At 40.8% G+C, this 14,274-nt stretch overlaps 1 protein-coding gene across 6 annotated transcripts in view; it reads left to right on the plus strand.

Annotated features, from left to right (window-relative positions):
- kiaa1109 (KIAA1109 ortholog) overlaps window positions 1-14,274 on the plus strand; it is a 479,529-nt gene that overhangs the window by 300,826 nt on the left and 164,429 nt on the right. For all 6 annotated transcript variants that reach the window (XM_069925175.1, XM_069925178.1, XM_069925177.1 and 3 more), the window contains 5 exons: window positions 3,377-3,527; window positions 3,707-3,859; window positions 8,303-8,543; window positions 12,231-12,376; window positions 13,686-13,905. In XM_069925175.1, the coding sequence (XP_069781276.1) occupies window positions 3,377-3,527; window positions 3,707-3,859; window positions 8,303-8,543; window positions 12,231-12,376; window positions 13,686-13,905 (911 nt within the window). The remainder of the gene's footprint in view (window positions 1-3,376; window positions 3,528-3,706; window positions 3,860-8,302; window positions 8,544-12,230; window positions 12,377-13,685; window positions 13,906-14,274) is intronic.

Consider the following 14,274-nt stretch of genomic DNA (forward strand, 5'->3'; position numbering starts at 1 on the left):
ATAGGCAAAAGTTACCAGCATCGAGACCATGCTGTTAAATACACAACTACTTTGGGAAGGGTACACCTCTAGGATGGAGGATCATCGCTTGCCCAAAATTGTGCTGTTTGGTGAACTCTCCACTGGCCTCCATGACAAAGAGGTACAAGGACTCTCTGAAGAAATCCCTTGGTGCCTGTCGCATTGACCATCGCCTGTGGTCTGCTCTAGCCTCCAATCGCATGGCCTGGTGACACACCATTCACCAGTCTTGTCTCCTCCTATGAGAACACATGAAGGGCTGGCCTTGAGGACAAAAGGAGATGGAAGAAGAACAATGACACAGCACCACCAAATCTAGATCAGAATTTGCCTTGCAGCTGCTGTGGCCAGGCATGTCTGTCCCACATTGTCCTCATCAGTCATCAGCGAGCCTGCAGTAAACATGACAGCCCCCTTTTTAAATGTTCCATGACTTTGTTTTCCTTACTTCCCATGTCTCTGTCCCCATTTCCTGGGTAAATACCCATGGAGGGAAAAAAAAGCATTTAAGGTCTCCCCCATCTCTTTTGGCTCCATGCAAGGCAGACAACTCTGATCTTAAAGGAGACCAATTTTGTCCCTTACTATTCTTTTGTTCTTAATAACAGAACAATTAGGATTTTCCTTCACATTGTCTGCCAAAGGAACCTTGTGTCCTCTTTTAGCCTTCCTGATTTCTTTCTTGAGGTTTTCCTTGCACTGTTATACTCCCATTTGCTCCATGTTGCCTATACCTAGTATACACCTCTCTCTTCATCCAAACCAGATTCCCAATATCCCTTGAAAACCATGGTTCCTTATGCCTGCTAACCTTGCCTTTTATCCTGACAGTACGCTCAAAATTTCACTTTTGAGGGTCCTCCACTTACTTTGCACGATCCTTGCCCAAAAACAACTTCCAATCCACGCATTCTAGATACTTTCTCATTTCCTCAAAATTGGCCTTTCTCCAATTTAGAATCTCAACCCAAGGCCTAGACCTACACCATAATTAACTTGAAACTAATGGTATTATGATCACTGGACCCAAAATGTTACCCTACACATACTTCTGACACCTGTCCTGTTCCCTAATAGGAGATTCAATATTGTATTCTCTCTAGTTGGTGCAGGTGCCTCACCTTTTAACCCAAATCCTTGGGACTGGACACTTTTTGGTATTTGGATTATTTTGGATTTTGGGATTAAAATGGCAGTGGTACAGATTCATGCAAAAAAAAAAGACACGGTGCTGGGCAGGGGAGGTTACAGTGACGCCGGATGTTGAGGGCAGTTGCGGCAGCACTGAACATCAGGAGAAGTTGCGGCAGTGCTGGATGGGGGAGGAGATTGCGATGGCACTGGCCTGGGGGCAGGTTGCAACAGTGTTGGATGTCGAGGGAGGTTGGGTCAGTGTAGGATGGGGAAGGATGTTGCGCTGGCAATGGCTGAGGGGGGGTGGGTTGAAGCAATGTTAGATGTCGGGGAAGTTGCGGCGGCACTGGACATCAGGGCAGTTGCTGCAGTGCTGGACATTGGGTGCGGTTGAAGGGGCGCTAGACATTGGGGCGGTTGAAGAGCTGGACTTCAGGGGCAGTTGAGGAGGTTACAGCAGCACTGGCCTGAGGCAGTTGCGGTGGTGTTGGACGTCGGGGGCAGTTGAAGCGGTGCTGAACATGGTGGGGCGGTTGCGGCAGCACTGGTTGAGGGAGGGGTTATGGAAGCACTGGCCTGGAGCAGTTGCAGCAGTGCTGGTCGGGGAAGGAGGTTGTGGCAGCACTGGCTGGGGGATTGCGGCGGTACTGGATGTCAGGGTTGGTTGCGGTAGTGCTGGACATCGGGGGCGGTTGCGGCCAGCACTTGACAGGGAAGGAGGTTACGGCATCGCTGGCCTCGGGCAGTTGTAGTGGCACTAGATGTCAGGGGCAGTTTGCGGCAGTGCTGGACTTTTTTTTTCTGGTGGCACTTGTAAAGTAAGCATTCCTTCGTGTTCCACTAATTAACAATGCGGGCCCACACAGGATTTTCAAGCATGAGTTGAGTGTGAGTCATGTCAGGTCATGTTTGGTGAGCATCTAATATCCATGGATAAAATGCTCAGTTTTCGGTTTTTGAAATTAGGATGAAGGGATAAGCACCTGTACCTCTTTATATTGATTAGAAAAGTTTCCTGAATATATTTGACAAATTCCAAGCCATCCAGCCCTTTTACAGAATGGGTCCCAGTCAATATGTGGAAAATTAAAATCTCTTACTATCACAACCTTATGTTTCCTGCATCTATCTGCTATCTCTCTTCAGATTTGCTCCTCCAATGCTCATTGACTATTGGGTGGTCTATAATACAACTCCATGAGTGTGGTCATACCTTTCCCGTTCCTCAGCTTCACCCATATAGCCTCAGTAGACGATCCCTCGGTCTGTCCTGCCTGAAGACAGCTGTGATATTTTCTCTAACGAGCAATGTTACTCCTCCCTCCTTTATTCCTCCATTCTATTGTGTCTAAAGCATCGGAAGCCCAGAATACTGAGCTGCTTGTCCTGCCCCTCCTGCAACCGTTTCACTAATGGCCACAATGTCATAATTCAACGTGCCAATCCATGCTCTAAGCTCGTCTGCCTTTCCTACAATACTCCTTGCATTGAAATAGATGCACCTCAGAACTTTTCCACCACTTACAACCCATTGCCTTCTAACGATGCATGCTATTTTTACATAATCTTTTCCTCCGCTCCTCTATCTCCTCTGGCACTCTTCTTCCCATTCCCCTGCAAATCTAGTTTAAACCCACCGGAGCAGCACGAGCAAACATTCCTGCAAGGATATTAGTCCCCCTCCAATTCAAAAGCAAACTGTCCCATCGGAACAGATCCCGCCTTTCCTGGAATAGAGCCCAATGACCCATAAACCTGAAGCCCTCCCTCATCCACCATGACTTTAGGGATGTGTTAAGCTGCATTATCCTCCTATTTCTAATCTCACTAGCACATGGCATGGGTAGCAATCCTGAGATTACTCCTCTGTAGGTCCTGTCCTTCCACCTAGTGTCCAATACCCTGAACTCACATACCTAGATCTCTTCCACAGGACTTCTTATCTGTCCCCCTAACTATGGAATCCCCTATCACTACAGCTCTCCTCTTTCTCCTCTATTCCCTTCTTAGCCACAGGACCAAATTCCATGCCAGTGATCTGATCACTGTGGTTTGTCCCTGATAGGTTCTCCCCACCTCCATCCATCCAACAGTGTCCAAAATGGTATACTTGTTAGTATTGCTTTATAAACTGGCTATTCCCCTTGTCTGAAACTCTGTTATAAATGTTAAAATCCAGCTGCTTCAGGTTGGTAAAAATCATGCACTTGTTTTGTTGCAGGCAGCTAAACCTTTTAAGTACAGCTACACCAGCTATTAGTGCCTGGCTTATTCCTATTGATCAGTTGAAGTCATCACTGAATAAACTGGAAATGGAAACCACTCTCCGTGTTTGTGCTGTGATGGGCTGCATCATGACAGAAGCTCTGGAGGCAAGTTAAAACTAATGCAGACTTCCAGCACTTGCACATATTGAATGTAATTGTGTTCATTGGACATTTGCTGAACATCCATATTGTTTACTTTTGAATATTGAAGTTATGAACTATATACTATTTGAATATTTCACTGTACAGGATTATTTAGTGAAAATATTTCAATTTTCTTTCAGAGGAAAAGTGTGCATTTTCCACTGAGGAGCAAGTATAACAGAGTAAATAAATTAGCTCGGTATCTGCAGGAAAATCCTTCCTGTTTACTGTGTAATATACTTCATAGATACTTGCAACAGGCTGACTATTCTATCATTGAGGATGCCACTATGGTAAGCACTTCTAAGATAAGTGACAAATGTTCTGAAGTAAGTGCGTGAAAATTGACTGGTACTGATATAAATTCTGGCTATTTCTTTATTTTCTTCTTATTAAAGGTAACTGTGAATGGATATTCCCCTGGTGTTTCCTTATAATTCTACAACTCATTTTTTTTTAGTTTTTAACCAGATGTTTTCAAGCAGCACCTTCTAGAACATTAATGTTTATAATAGTTCTTTTTCCATTTACCTGTCCTAATCAGATCATCCTTACTTTACTCCAGATTCTATGTAATGTTGAATTTAAGTTGATAACCTTCCCTAATTGCTGTGCTCTAATGTTGTTGAAGTCCCTATACCCAGGACCACTCTGGTAAATCTCTCTGCATCCCTTCTAAGGCCTCCAGGTCAATATCTCACTTTTTTCTGAATAGACTCAAGATGATTTTATTGTGATGTAATAAAACCAAAAATCTAATATTATATTAAATTTCCTTTAGTTCACCATAAGGCAGACAAAGATTTGTAACAGCAAAAATTGCCCAGCACCCCTTATAGCCAATGAAGGAGAAACAAAGAGTCACTGAATGTCTATGGATTTGCCTCCAGTGCTCACACAGCCTCCAAATCCACACAGTCTTCGGTCCAAACCATAAGCAACCCGAACTTCAGATGCACACCTCTGACATGATCTGGAAGCTCCAGTATCCTCACACATCCCGGTTCTGATAGTTTCTACCCCTTCAGTCAGTCGGAAGCCAGTCTCTTGCAATCGTCAGCCTGGCGTGAGTCCCTTGACCACACTCACCCATAGCCTACTTGGGTACCTCGCCTTGAGTTACCAACAGTCCACTGCATGTGTACTGTTCACCATCCTGTGGACTTCATCTTCTGCTTCTCCTTTTCAAAATGGGGATGGTCTCCCCATTTTATGGTGCCCTGTGCCAGTCCTCTGCTTCTTTGGAGTCTGCAACCCCTTGTGGCTGCAGCCATACATAGGCACTCCCTTCTCGAACCTAGACCGCGTAATTGTGAGATTTTAAAATAAACCATCATCAGCTCCTTTAACAGGCCATTTAAAGCCTGTGCAGAACCAGTAGCAGTTGGACTGGGTAGAAGAGCCCTTAGGGGAGTACTGAGACTTCGCTCCCTGCTCTCCACAGGTCTGCTCCAGCACTGCCATTTTTGTTGTGAAAGAGATTTCTTTTTGCACTTTTGTGAGGAAGCAAACCAGGGCCTTGGTTTAATTTTTTTTCCAAAATTACCATTGTAGCTCTCTATTATAACATCCAAGATTATCTGTGCACCTGCGAATGTGACAATCCTTATGAGGAAAAGATTAATACAAATTCAGTTTTGAGAGAATTTATTTATAGTATACATATGCATGTTTTGCCCTTCAGGCAGCTCAGCTACAAGTTTCTTTCTATAAGCAATTGCTTTAGTTGGAGTGGAGGCCAGATCACTGGGAGTATTTAAACAGGAAATTAGTAAAGGCATCAAGGGGTATGGGGAAAAGGCTGGAAATTGGAACTAGTTGTGAGCATAATTCAGCTTAGTATAGATTCACGGAACAGACTCGATGGTGTGATGGCCTGCTTCTGCTCCTTTAACTTGTAAACTTGTGAAGATCCATTGCATTGAATTTTGTACATCATGTTCATAATATTAAAGATTAATCCATTAACTCACCTCATCCATTAATAGAAAAGATCAACCCATGAAGCCACGCCTTCTAACATCCCTCTGCAGGGTTCCTATTGCCCATTCGCTATGGCGATGGCCCCATATCGATTTAAACTGCCTGTAGAAGTAGGCTGGTGACATATTTTATTGACATTAGAAAATCCACGAAAGTCCATATGCAAGATGATGGCCCCCATGCTTCGCAGTCCAAACCACAAGGGTTGCAGCTTCACCTGAGCAGTGGACCAGCACAGGGATGCAAAACTGGGAGAAACTATTCTGCCAAGCATGGGAGGAAGACCCAACAGGGTAGGAAACTATAGCAGATGACCTTCAAAAGCTTTGGGTTGCTGGGAGCCAGGTATTTGGACGAGGGTGCTGATGGCAAGCAGAGTACCTGAAGGAACTTGGACATTGACAGCTTTGTAATCATATTGGTTCAGAACCAAAGACCAAAGAAGGTGGCTATTGAGTTTATCAGAGACAGGAGTCAGTGACATTAGAGGAGCTAGCAGGAGCTATGGATATCTCTGAAGGGACTTTCGTTTGCACTTCCTCGTTTTCTTAGGGGTGCTGGACTTGTGGTGCCTCTTTGTGTGCCTTTATGGGCAAACAAATTTTCTGTACTTTTGTATCTTGAACCTGATCCCATTTTCCGGCTACACAAAATATGTGTGTGCATGCCTTTCAATAACAAAACTCATTAAAGTGGATTGAAATCACTGGATATGTAACGCTAAAAGAGTTAGTTCTTTAAAAGTGTTGTCCATTCAGCAATTCTCATGTGCTGCTGCTTTGCAAATTTCTATGCAGTTATCCAATTTCTCATCAGTTTTTTTGAATTTTATTTGTGATTTTCCAAACAAACTCAAGCAGTTATCAATCTTATTGATATTAATGTTGACAACATTGATTACAATTTACAATTATCAATTCTATATAAGATTTTCTGTAGAGTTCAAGTTTTTTCTGTCCCCTTCCTTCCCCAAACCCCCTTTAACCATCCACAGTTATGCACAACATTGAGGACATTCACAACATTGAGGACATGAAATATATATCAGGGGTTTAAAGGGTTGTTACGTCACGGAAGCCAGTCCTCAGGCTGTTTTATTTTTCTTGATTTTTTTCCTAGTTGGGATGGGATAAGCCCACCCCCTTCCCCTGGCCAATTGAGGGGTAGACGGGGAGGGCACGATGGTCCACACTACAATTGTGCTCCTATGGAATTTAGGTATGGTTGCCAAATTTTCAAGAAAGTGATTTTTTTTTCCTTAAGTTGTCAGTAATTTTCTCCAGGGGAATACAGCTTTTTATTTCTGTGTTCCATGCACGCAATACTCAAGCAGGATTTGGACTTCCAAGTAGCCGCTAAGCACTTCCTGCCACTGCCAATGTGATCGTTACGAATTGTATTTGAAATTTGGACAGGCTCATTGTAAGTTGTATGTCCATTATGTTTCCCAACAGGAACTGCTCTGGGTCCTGTTGGAATTCTTTACCTATGATTTTTCTTTTCAGGGCTGGGCCCAGTTCCACCCAAAAGAGTCTCACCATGGTACATGTCCAGGTTGCGTGCATAAAGGTTCCTGTCACAATGCCACATGTGAAACATGGTCTGACATTTCTGATTTAGATCTGTTCAATTTTTGTGCCGTCAGGTACAGCTGGTGTAATACCGTGCATTAATAAGCAGTCGGACCAGCACCACTCATCAATCATTATTACTAAGTTGGACTCCCACCTCTACCTTGATTTGTGAAGGCCTAGTTTATGTCCTTCTACTTGGAGCAAGAAATACATTGCCGAGATGAACTTCCGTGTGTTCATCCTTCAAATCAAGGACTCTATGTCACTTTGGTAGGGCCATAGTTAAACCTAATTTGTCCTATGGAAAAGATCTTATCTGAAGGTAGCAGTGGAACATCTTATTTGATAAATCATACTTGTTCCTAAGTTGTTCAAATTACATTAGCCAGCCCCTCTCTTATGCAACTGACATCAGGTGTCTTGGATCTTGTTACCCACCATCAATGGTATTAATCTATTTAGAGTCAGGGCTATTTTTGGGGACAGCCCCATTTTGATTCCTAAATATTGGTTAATTTTTTTTCCAAATGGAAATTATTTGTTTTAATATGGGGCTGCCTGTTTTCCCAGATAACAATTTCCCATCAATTATTATTATAAATTACTTCCACTGTTCTTTTAGATGGTATCTTCCATATTATAATAATTTATTGCTTTAATAAAATCTTCATCTCTCTCAGCAATTTTTTGATTTTTTAAAAATTCATTTTAGTTATTTCTCTTCTTTGTAATGTTTAATTTTCAATTCTTCCATTTTCTCTTGGCCATTTTTTCTGTAATTTAAATTTAGACATGAAGCATAGTAATAGACCTTTTTGGCCCCTGAGACCATGCTTCCCAATTAACCTACAACCCCATACATTTTTAAAAGGTGCGAGGACACTGGAGCACCTGGAGAAACCCCATGCATACATGGGGAGAATGTAAAAATTCCTTACACACAGCACTGGATTCAAACCCAGATTGCTGGCGCTGCATTAGTGTTCCACTCACTGCAATGCTAACCATGTTGCCCCTATTATGGAAATATAACATTTTTCTGCCTATAACTATTCCCTCATACCTAGTATCACTCTGGAAAATCTTTTCTGCACCCTATCTAAGACCTTGATATCAATAGTTAAACCAGTAAAAAGAAGCGGATTTCTTATGCCAATCATTGTACTTTATTTCTTGCAGAATAATGGTCTTCCTGCGCTTGTCACTCTAAAGAAGGGATTGGTGGCATTAGCTCGGCAGTGGATGAAGTTCATAGTTGTCACTCCAGCTTTCAAAGGAGTTAGTCTGTTGCTTCGGCCAGCACAACTACCAAAACCACAACCAATGGCACAGGTTCACCATCATGCAGGCGGCTTAGACAATGGAGGCGCTATACAAAGTGATACAAGTGCTGATGGAGCAGAATTTGAATTTGATGCAGGTAACCAAATGCATTATCTTCTGTGTAAACACAACAAACTATTTTGTTGAAGCTTTATGATTATTTTAAACAGAGCTTATGTTCTTTGGCTTGGCTTCGCGGACGAAGATTTATGGAGGGGGTAAAAGTCCACGTCAGCTGCAGGCTCGTTTGTGGCTGACAAGTCCGATGCGGGACAGGCAGACACAGTTGCAGCGGTTGCAAGGGAAAATTGGTTGGTTGGGGTTGGGTTTTGGGTTTTTCCTCCTTTTGTCTTTTGTTAGTGAGGTGGGCTCTGCGGTCTTCTTCAAAGGAGGTTGCTGCCCGCCGAAATGTGAGGCGCCAAGATGCACGGTTTGAGGCGATATCAGCCCATTGGCTGTGGTCAATGTGGCAGGCACCAAGAGATTTCTTTAGGCAGTCCTTGTACCTCTTCTTTGGTGCACCTCTATCACGGTGGCCAGTGGAGAGCTCGCCATATAACATGATCTTGGGAAGGCGATGGTCCTCCATTCTGGAGACGTGACCCACCCAGCACAGTTGGATCTTCAGCAGCGTGGATTCAATGCTTTCGGCCTCTGCCATCTCGAGTACTTCGATGTTAGGGATGAAATCGCTCCAATGAATGTTGAGGATGGAGCGGAGACAACGCTGGTGGAAGCGTTCTAGGAGCCGTAGGTGATGCCGGTGGAGGACCCATGATTCAGAGCCGAACAGGAGTGTGGGTATGACAACGGCTCTGTATATGCTAATCTTTGTGTGGTTTTTCAGTTGGTTGTTTTTCCAGACTATTTTTTGTATTCAATTTGTAAATCATTATCAAATAGTTAAATTTTAATTAAAATAGTGCAGTAATGAACATCTTTGGACCAACATAAGATTAGGTGTTTGGAGTCAAAGTGCTAGTTCATGGGATGTTCAACAAGAAGTGATTTCTGCAGACCATAATTTTTTCATGTCATTACAACACTTTGAAGTTGGCCTTATTTAAAAGTCCACTCCCTCTCTGCTAACAAAGCACATTACAGCTTAAAGCCACTTTAAATTGAATTCTATTACTAACTTTAAAAAACGTTATTTATTCTGATTATTGGTAGAATGCTTAAACCACTTGCAGTATTCTTGCATTCTAGACTTTTCCTTGATATGTCAAGGAAATTGTAATTGTAGATTATTTTATGAAAAATATGAAGTACTTAGATGAGTACATGTCATTGAAAGCTATTGGTCAAGTCCTGGAAAATGAGGTTTATGTAGATTGATATTTGATGGTCCAACACTGACATGGTGGAATTAAAGAGCTGATTGTGTGATTTCATGGCAGCCAGTGCACAGTTTGGTTAACAGATTGTTCACATGTAGTAGAAATGCTGTCCACCATGTAACCTTTTTTTCTGGGTTAAATTGATATTCTGAAACACTTCTAAGGGTATGTATTAAATTTGCTTTATTTTGAACATAAAATAATTAGGAAGTGACATTTTTCAGTCATGCATGTGAAAAGATAAAGCTCAGTAATAGTTTGGCTTCAGTCCAGATTACTACCAAGCAACAAGTTGATAATGGCTTATGTGTTTAAATTGCTTGGGACTCATTATAGCTATTTGAATTTATAATTTTATTTGAATTGTTTTTGAGGCCTTATCAATCCTGGAAACTCAATATCAGGATTATTTTTTGATCACATCAGAATTATTACTGCTTATTTTAAAATATTCATTGTTTTCCAAATTAGGCGTTCATTGTCAATGTTTCTCATCCTTCCAGTTTTCTTTCTTTTATCTCCTTTGTATATTATATTTGTATAATTATCCTGCTCTTCATTTGAGTTTAGATGAAGTTTGCATGGAAAACATCTATATATACTTGCAATTAAAATTTACAAAAAAAAAACATTTTTTCTGGTATCAACAAACTTGAAGTTTTCAATAGAAATGTAAGCCATTCTTTTTCTCCCACATTTGCTGCTCAACCTATTGAGTTCCTCCACAGATTGTTTATTTCTCCATATACTAGCATCTATACTTTCTCGTGTATCCCTTCTTAAATGACACATCCCACCCCAGTCATGTTCGCTGGGCAGAATGTAAGCAGATAGAACTTAATTCAGAGAAGTGTGTAGTGATACATTTTGGGAAGCCATACAGAATAAATGATACGGTGGAAACAAATGTTGATGAACAGATGGAGCTTAGGGTTTAAGTATATGTATGAGTTGGGGAAGAGAATATAAAACTTGGGACATAACTGGTTCTTTTCAAAGCACGAATTAGGCAATACTTGATGGATTATGTGAAATTTTGATGGTCACACCATAGGAAGAATGTGGTTGTGCAGTGAGAATGTTGTGGAGGGAGGGGGCGGGATTTACCTGGATTAGAGAACTTCAATTCAGTGGGGAGAGGTTGGATAGACTGGTCTTGTTTTTTGTGAAAGTGGTTGATATCTGGAACTAGAGATGTTATAATCTGGAGCATAAAACGTCCTGCAAGAGAAACTCAGCTGGTTGAGCAGCATCTGTGGAGGGAAAAAAAGAATGCTCAACATTTTCGACCAGAACCCATTTTGGACCAGACTGTGAAACTAGTTGCCTGAGGTGGTGGTGGATTGAGATAAAAACACAATGTTTAGGAGGCACTTGGAGGCAAGGGACACAAAGATAATTGACTTCCACAGTTAGTATGAATTAGAAACAACATCTCCTGAGTGATAATCAAGGATGCACTGCTCCACTGACTTTACTCCCATGACTCTGTGACTAGGCACATTTCAAATGCTGTCTAGAAATTTGTTAATGATACCATGATCGTTGATAGAATCACAGATGGCAATGATGAAACATACAGGAGTGAAATAGATCAACTAGTTGAGTGGGGTCACAACAACAACCTTGCACTCAACATTAACAAAACGATGGAGCTGATTGTAGGCTTCAGGAAGGGGAAATTAGGAGATCACAAATCAGTCCTTATCAAGAGGCCAGCAGTGGAAAGGATTAAGAGCTTCAAGTTTCTGCATATCAACATCTCTCAGGATCTGTTCTGGGGCCTCCATGTCAATGCAATCATGAAGAAGGCTTGCCAATAGCTATACTTCGTAAGGACTTTGAGGTGATTTGGTATGTCAACAACTTGCAAATTTCTGCAGGTGTACCGTGGAGAGCATTCTCACTGGTTGCATCACTGTCTGGTATGGCAGCGTCAATGCACAGGACAAGAAAACGACAACTCGGCCAGCGTCATCACAGCCATCGGTCTCCACTCCATGGAGGACATCTTTAGGAGGCAGTATCTGAAGAAAGTGCCCTTTATCCTCAATGACTCTCAGCACTTAGGCCATGCCTCTGCTCACTGCTACCATCGAGGAGGTACAGGAGCCTGAGGATAAACACTGAGCGGCACACGAACAGCTTCTTCCCCTCTGCCATCAGATTTCTGAATGGTTAATGAACCACAGACATGACCTCACTTTCACTTATTTTTGCACTAATTTTATTTATTTTAAAATATTTTATAGCAATATTTGCACGATAATGCTGCCACAAAACAAATTTTGTGACATGTTAGTGACAATAAATTCTGATTCTGAAATAGGATTTTTGCAAATGGACAAAAAGGTTGGCCTTACTGTTCCTGAGAGGCACGACTTTATGACTAGGTCCAGCTGCCAAAATGAGAATTTTTCTAAATCTGCTGTTCTTTCTTGCAGCTACAGTTAGTGAACACACCATGCTGCTGGAGAGTAGCCGTCCACCAGGAGGTGGAACAACCTCTGGACCAGTCACTGGTTCTGACATCATGAGAAAGTTATCCAAAACAAATGCCCATGCACATGAATCTAATCTGAAAATAAAAGTAGGTAAAAAGTTTTAAAATATTCATGATTTCACAAGATACATATTCCTTATATTTTTATTTATTAAAACTGATGTTTTATTTTTATTTTTATTTCAATTCATTTTCAATTTAATTAAGTTAATCGAGTGGTTTTGGAGAGATTAGCTAACTGCAAAATTAAATCTCAGAACCTTCCAACAAATATTCAAAACTTCTTTGCAGTGTGTTTTTCATTTTTTATAATGATCACATCTGAACTTAGCTTTTAGAATGTAGTCTTGTAAATATTGTTTTTTGGAAGTTTTTTTTTAAACCATAAATCCTGGGTTTCTATTGTGTTTCACACCACATTGATGTTCCTCAGGCATAACCACCAAGTGATAGGCGTTTTGTTCAAATTTTAGTTGAGTTTTTGTTTGGCTAATTAAAAATTAATTCGATGAAGTATCAAAAGTATCACCCGACATGCTATATCCTGTTGTTTTGCAGTTCTTATATTTTGTGTTCATGTAAATGCAAAGAGCATATCATTCATTATAGTCTAATGTCTAAATAAATAATTATTGTAGTTCAGAATGTCTTAGTAGCCAAGAATTAGCCTACACTTCATGTCCACATGTATGTTAATTGCATTCTCTGTTGAATGAATTGATTTTTTTCTTGATCATCTTTAAATGAGGCCCACACAGAACAAAATCTTTCAAATATAAATCCTGATATGTTTGGAGGAGACAAGTAGAGTGGATGTAAAGCAGTTGTAAAAGACTGAGGCAGCTATCTAAAATCATCTAACTCTTATTTTATGAATGAGTGGAGTTGCTAGAGATTCCTTTTAAGAAAATTTTTCTGTGCAGCACCAGGAAATTGCTAAAGATTGCATTCCCTTGCTGAAGGTGATGTAGTTTCAGAAGCATCAGTGAAAAACTGTCAGAGAGCACCTGATTTCTGAGTTAATACATGCATGCTCTTGACTCACACATGCCCTGAGTTGGTGAGATAACACTGGTAGTCCTGCACAGACTGTTATAATTTCTCCAATGGAAAATCTATCCCATTTTGTTTCCAAAAGGCAACCATGAGCATATACATAACAAAGAAGATCTGCAGATGCTTGGGCCCAGTGCAGTACATAAAACTGCTAAAGAAACTCAGACCACACAGCATCCATAGGAAGTAAAAGGCAGTTGATGTTTCAGGCTTGAGCCCTTTGTTGAACTTTTGTGTACTGTGTAATCAGCATAATCATTGCTTCTATTATGAAGAGTATATTTCATTTGAAAATGGTAAAACTTCAAATATTTCAACTTTGTCTGTATTTATCCCAAAGGGCGTTCACCCTTACCAGTCTCTCAGCTATACCAGTGGAGATACAGTAGCAGACTCTCCAGCCCACATTAGCCGTGCAGGACTACCAACAAGAGAAAGCCCTAGAAAGGAAAGTCTACTGAGCTATCTGACAGGGAGTTTTCCAAGTCTTCACAATCTTCTTGAAGGAACTCCCCAACGCAATACAACAGTTATTAAAAGCAGCTCACTTACACGTCAAGGTATATTTTACTTCTGTTAATGTAGATCCACTTCAAGGTCTGACTTTCCTTCTACATTATGTGCAGTCTGAATGCTTGGATTTTTTCTTGCCTTGTTCATGCATGCTTTGTTATTGTTTTATATTTTATAAAAATTTTCATTTTATAAAAATGAGACATTTATGAAAATTGAAGTTGTTGGAACTGACAGAGCCAATTTTGGTCCTTATTATTACCATTTGTCAGAATTGAAGAGGTTTTTTTAAAAATGGGTATAGTTCACATGATTAAATACAAGTCTTATTCTTTTGAGCCAACAAAATGGGAAGGCATAAAAATGGGATATTCAGTTTACCTTTTATGATAATGCTATTTTTAAAATAAGTATCA

Source organism: Narcine bancroftii, chromosome 3 (genome assembly GCF_036971445.1).
Source record: "Narcine bancroftii isolate sNarBan1 chromosome 3, sNarBan1.hap1, whole genome shotgun sequence".
Lineage (NCBI taxonomy): Eukaryota > Metazoa > Chordata > Chondrichthyes > Torpediniformes > Narcinidae > Narcine > Narcine bancroftii.